We start from the raw sequence: 6517 nt of genomic DNA, 5'->3' as shown, positions 1-6517 counted from the left end.
CTACTAATGTTGCAAAATCTTTGTGTATAACACCTTCTCTGAATTCTAGAAAATTCTTTAGGATGGATAGATCCAATGATTTAATTCCAGGAAAAGTGTGTATGCATATACATTTATATATTTTATGGCAATATTTTCCCCAAATTGCATCAATTTATTTCCCTAGAACCATGTAAAAAGGGTTAGTTTTACTCTTTCCCCTCAATAATATTTCTCTCTTCCTTTTCTAACTGAAGAGATATAAAATGAATTCTTGTTTGAATTTCCATTTCTTTGATTAAAACAGTTTTTAGTATTTTTTATTACTTACAGCCTGTTCTACTAATTTTCCTGAGGCTAATTCTTCTTGAAGTTTCTGGGCTTTTAATGTTCGTTTTGCCTAAAAGAAACAAAAAAATTTAATTTTACTTACAACATTTGAATGGCCACTTAATTTTTATATATTTAAAATGAATAACTTTGTATGTTTTCAGAAAAGGTCACTGAAAAAGGTTATCTCTTTGAGAATCCTTATAGCTCTAGACCTATGACTCCAAAAAAACACGAGTGTGTAACTAGGCATCAATATAAACTGAGCCAGATGGCACCAGTGGTAAAATGCAGGGAGCAAACCCTGACAAAAAAGGGACACTTACCATGTAACTCCAGAGGAGTGACACTTATCAGACAGGCCTGGGGTTATTACACATACTATTACAATGTTTAAGAAAAGATAAAAATCTAAATTTTTTATATGAAATTTTATGATTTTAAAATATTAGCTTTAGCTAAAAAATGAAAAGGCAGTATGACCATGGCTTTGAAGGAATGAGTTGGCGAAATCATCACAGTAAAAACTGAGGCGGAATTAAAATAAAATACAATTTTCCAAAACAGGCCAGGTGGGGTGGCTCATACCTACAATCCTAGCACTCTGGGAGGCCAAGGCAGGAAGACTGCTTGAGGTTGAACTCCAAGACCAGCCTGAGCAAGAGTGAGCCCCTGTCTCTACTAAAAATTGAACAATTAGCTGGGTGTGGTAGTGAGCTCCTATAGTCCCAGCTACTCGGGAGGCTGAGGCAGGGGACTGCTTGAGCCTAGGAGTCTAAGGTTGCTGTGAGCTAGGCTGAGACCACAGCACTCTAGTCTGGTTGACAGAGTAAGACTGTCTCAAATATATGTATTTTCTGAAACAAATTATGTATTCCTCTTCTACTACTCCCAAATATTATGTGATGCAACTATAAAATAGGTCCACGGCAAGCTATAGCCTTCAGGCCGTAAGTTTCTAACCTCAAAAAGCCAAAAGCTTTGCACACTAACCCATTCTCATGCTTCCAGTATCTTTTGTTACCTCAATCAAAGAGTAAAGGACAATAGAAGAATCAAATAAAAAGAAATTGCTGCCACACAGGGCTAGCACTCTGTTTATTTCCACTATTCAATATTATATTACAAGTACACAGTAGTACTACTATTAAAAACAATGTTACCATAAAGTGTTTCAAGACTTGAAAAACAGAGCTGCTAAATCAGAGGTAAAGCAAAATGATAATTCTTTAAGGATAGCAGCAGGAAAGCAGGGATTTTGCTCACCAGATCAACTTTGGCATATTCTTCTACAATTTTCATGTGTTCTTCAGGATTGTAGCCATTCCAGCGATCCCTCTTCCCATCATAGTCAAACATCAGTTGAGGCTGCACATGCTCATCTGGTGCTATATTAGTACCTGTAAATTTGGCTCCAACTCGCCTAGGTCTCTGGAAAATAGAAAAAGATTTAATCTTTCTCACAGCCCACCAGAAAGCTTCATATAACCTTTACAGAGTGGGCATGAACATATCATGAGACTTTATAATTTATTCCATTCTCAATTAGTCTTACAGTAGAAAATGTAGGTACTGAACCAATTCCACTCAAATTATTTAATTTTTTTTTAACATACACTTAAAGATAGGCAATTTTAGAATGAGAGAAGCTCTCTGACAAGGAAAAAAGAACTTCTGACAACAGTTTTTAAAATTCTCAAAGGTGAACTTACCTCAAAGCAGTCTTTCTTTTTGTGTGTCATGGCCCCACAATTTTCACATGCTCCTTTGCGGTACTTTGTAATTATGGAATTCTATAAAGGCATTAAAAAAAAAAACCAGAAAATGTCTTATCTGAGTAAGTTAGAAATAACTTAGGCTCTTATTACTACTTTGTCCAGTGAAATGATTTTATTTGTTAAAGGAAAACCAGTTAGAGTCATCATACATTTACAGTGACAAAGTTTAAGGACTTGAGCAATATAAAATTTATATAAGAATACAGAAAGTAAGGTAGTATACATTGTGAATTCAAAACAAGATGGGTTACCTATTTTGTTTCTACTTTATAGGGTATTGTATGAGAAGTTCTTATATTAAGTTTTTAAACTCTCCATACCCATGAGGACATATATATAACAAGTTGCTTCTTTACCTCTTTTACTCCTCTCTTGTACCATTCTCCGGATGAGCTATATTGCTTTTGTTTCTCTGGTTGTGGTCTCTGGTGCTTTAAAGTAGGTCTTTTTGATGGATCAATATACCATGGTACTGAAGAAATATACTGAGGAATATGAGGGTTGATGTCTCTGTAATAAAGTTAAAAAAATTTTAAGAATAAAGTTTACATATGATCAATAGTATAATTATAAAAGGTATAATCTATATAAATCTATATAGATTATAAACATAGAAATATTGCAGTGAGAGGGGAGAGAGAATATGGTTTCTATTTCTATAAAAAAGGACAGTTAAAAAGTAAGTAGTCTGTTACAGTGAAAAAATTTCTAATCAAGAAACTAAAAACAGGGCGGTGCCTGTGGCTCAGTAAGTAGGGCGCTGGCCCCATATAGCCACAGTGGGTTCAAACACAGCCCCAGCCAAACTGCAGAAAAAATAAATAAATAAATAAAAGGGCATTGTAGCACAGGCGCCTATAGTCCCAGCTACTGAGGAGGCTGAGGCAAGAGAATCACCTAAGCCCAAGAGCTAGAGGTTGCTGTGAGCTGTGATGTCACAGCACTCTACCAAGGGTGACAAAGTGAGATTCTGTCTCTAAAAAAAAGAAACTAAAAACAGTAATATAACTGAAGGGGGAGAAGAAAAGGGAGACAGAGATATGTGCTGGTGATCTACATCTTCTATCACAGCAAGAAGTCCTACTTCAGATAATGTCTAGGGTGAACCAATAAAAATACTTAAGTATTCTTATTTAAAAATGTGAACTAGAAAAATGCAAAACAGATTTAAAAGTAGTCACTTCTGTGGAGTGGACCAGGAGTGGCAAGTGTGGTAAAGGACTGCTATTGTTCGGTATGAGCCCCTCACTGTTATTTGATTACTAAATCTTACTCTGCTTGTGAATTTAATAAAAATAAAAATGATGTGAATTATAAAGATAGCTTTCTCTCAAAGCAAAAAATGAGAAACTGATAAACTAAATAGACATGAATATGAATGAACAGATCATATAAAGCAATTACTTACTTTCCTTCTTCATCAACTTCTGCAGGAGCATTTCCCAATTTTCGCTGTTCTTCTAGCTCCTTCTTCTTTCTCCAGTCCTCTCTGGTCATTTTCTTTGGTTCTTCCAAACTCATTTCCTTAGACCCTGACAAGGGTGCAGCATTAACTGCATCTACAGCTGCAGCAGACATGGTTACCTGGTGTTCTCTAAGAAAATAAGAAGTCAAATTTACAGTAGAAAGTAGGCTTTCAAGAGGTCATAACTGAAACTGCCAAAAAATATTCTATTTGGGGGTTTTATACAACCCAAACACATACTGTGGGTTATATATATTGTTTCATATGTTTATTATTGTTCAGGCAAAAACAATAATAGCTCCCACTTACAGAACACTTCCTGTAAGACACTATTTAGCAGTCTACATAGATGATTTTATTCAACCTTCATAATACCTCAGTGAAATATGAGCATCCCTGAAGTAGGAATTATGTTTTGATTCTTTCATAGTGTTTGTAAGAAAGGGTCTCTTCCCCTGCTCAAGGTCTCTAAATACTACTGGCACTGTGGAAACCTATATTTAAAATTTCACGGAACTCTTTCTCATATATGTATATATATTGCTGAATCCTTTTTTGTGTATATATGTCTCAAACTTTTTTTACCATAGAAACCTTTAATGAGGGTAAACAGGGTCCAATCTCTGTTCTCCTTCAAGATCAGATGTCTCAAGCATTATCTACATTCATTGTCTTTATTTCCTCACCTTCTAGTTTCCTCCTGGTTTACTCTAATTTAGCTTCTACTCCCTACCATTCTAGAGAAAGAGCACTAAATTACTAATGATCAAAGTGCTAAATCCACTGGACATTTTTCAGTTCTGTTCCTTCCCTTTTAGACATATTCTCATATCTTGGTTTATAAGACACTACATTCTCTTATTTTTTTTCTTGCTGCTCTTCTTGTCATCCAGTTTTGCCCAGTCAATTAATGTTAGATTCTTCAAGGCTTAGTCAGCCCTTCTTTAATCACTCTAAACTTGACTAGTAGACAAGCTCATCTATTTTTAAGGCTTAAATAGCCACAATATACCACTGTTGGCTCTCCAATTTATTTTTTTACTCCAAACTTTTCACCTTTGCTTCAGATACATATATCCAATTGCCTATTTAACATCTCCACTTAGAGGTCTCAGAGACACCTAAACTGAACCAACACATTTTAACTCAAATTCATGATCTTTCTTCTGAAATTTCATTTCCTTCCACTCTTCCCTATCTCAATGAAAGATAATGCCATCTATGGCCTGGTGCCTGTAGCTCAGCAGCTAGGGCGCCAGTCATATACACTGGAGCTGGTGGGTTCAAACCCAGCCAAGGCCTGCAACACTGATGACTACCACCAAAAAAAAAAAAAAAGCCAGACGTTGTGGTGGGTGCCTGTAGTCCCAGCTACTCAAGAGGCTGAGGCAAGAGAATCACTTAAGCCCAAGAGTTTGAAGTTGCTGTGAGCTGTGATGCTACAGCACTCTACGGGTGCAACATAGTGAGATTCTTTCCCCGCCTCCCCCCCAAAGATAATGCCATCTATTTCTTTACATAAGTGTTTCAGCTTATCTTCATTTTTATTTCATCAATAAGAATTATTTTCACTTTCTCAATATCATTCCAATTCATCTGCTTATTTCCATTCTCAATGCTACTACCTTAGTAGGAGTTATTATGTTTTCTGACTTAATGGTCTCCTCTGATTCCATTCAAATAATCAGTTCTCCAGACTGCAGTATTTTTCAAAACACAAATTTGATCATGTTATGTCCCATTGTCCAAACTTAAAAATGTCCAATGCAGCACCATTCAATAGAAAAACAATGACAACCCCAGAAGTCATTTTATGTTTCCAGGAAGTCGTATTTAAAAACAAAAACAAAAAAAAGGTAAAATTACTTTTACAAAGTTTTATTTAATCCAGTATATCCAGCATATTATATTTCAAATTTCAATTGACATAAAGAAAAATCATCTCAGTTTTTAAAAGCCACAATGATGGGCTGGGTGCAGTGGCTCACTCCTGTAAAGCCAGCGCCCAAGGAGGGCAGATCGCCTGAGCCAACAAGTTCGAGACCAGCTCTGAGCTAGAGCAGTGGTTCTCAACCTGTGGGTTGCAACCCCTTTGTAACAATGATAATACATCCTGCATATCAGATATTTACATTACGATTCATAACAGTAGCAAAAATTATAGTTATGAAGTAGCAACAAAAATAATTTTACAGTTGGGGGTCACCACAACATGAGTAACTATATTAAAGGGTTGCAGCATTAGGAGGCATTAGGAAGGTTGAGAACCACTGAGCTAGAGTGAGACCTTGTCTCTGAAAATAGCTGGGCATTGTGGTGGGCGCCTGTAGTCCCAGCTACTCAGGAGGCTGAGGCAAGAGAATCACTTGACACCAAGAGTTTGAGGTTTCTGTGAGCTATGATGCCACAGGCACTCTACCAGGGGTGACAAAGTGAGATGCTGTCTCAAAACAACAACAAAAAAGCACTATAGATTTTACACTTATTTGGTCTAGCTGCATTTCCAGCCTTAATAGCCACAAATGGCTAAAAACTATCATAATGAGTTATGCAGCTCCAATGGATCTTATCATTCTTAATCTAAAAATCAGTATCTTTATAATACATTTGCACAGCACATGTCTACCTCCCAATCTCACCATTACAATTATCCCCACTCCTTCCTTCTCTACCAATTACAATGACCATGCAGGTCCTCTGACATATCATGCTCCCTGCAGACAATGGGCCTTTACACAAGTTTTTTTTCTCAACAAGAAATTCACAATAGGGCAGTGCCTGTGGCTCAATGGGTAGGGCACTGGCCCCATATACCTGAGGGTGGGAGGTTCAAACCTGGCCCCAGCTGAACTGCAAAAAACCCAAAAAAGCCAGGTGTTGTGGCAGGCACCTGTAGTCCCAGCTACTTGGGAGGCTGAGGCAAGAGAATCACCTAAGCCCAGGAGTTAGAGGTTGCTGTGAGCTG

At 37.0% G+C, this 6517-nt stretch overlaps 1 protein-coding gene across 1 annotated transcript in view; it reads right to left on the bottom strand.

Moving 5' to 3' along the window:
- The window catches only part of SLU7 (SLU7 homolog, splicing factor), a 17901-nt gene that overhangs the window by 9773 nt on the left and 1611 nt on the right, over positions 1-6517 (bottom strand). The window contains exons 2-6 of the mRNA XM_012808809.2: positions 3496-3681; positions 2444-2597; positions 2022-2102; positions 1576-1740; positions 311-379 (exon numbers count right to left, since the gene is read on the bottom strand). Of these exons, the coding sequence (XP_012664263.1) occupies positions 311-379; positions 1576-1740; positions 2022-2102; positions 2444-2597; positions 3496-3665 (639 nt within the window). The 5' untranslated portion in view covers positions 3666-3681. The remainder of the gene's footprint in view (positions 1-310; positions 380-1575; positions 1741-2021; positions 2103-2443; positions 2598-3495; positions 3682-6517) is intronic.

The sequence above is a fragment of the Otolemur garnettii genome, unplaced genomic scaffold (genome assembly GCF_000181295.1).
Source record: "Otolemur garnettii isolate 467f Iridium unplaced genomic scaffold, OtoGar3 scaffold00003, whole genome shotgun sequence".
Taxonomy (NCBI): Eukaryota; Metazoa; Chordata; class Mammalia; order Primates; family Galagidae; genus Otolemur; species Otolemur garnettii.
Note: the sequence above shows the minus strand (reverse complement) of the source record. Positions and strands in the feature narration are given on the sequence as shown.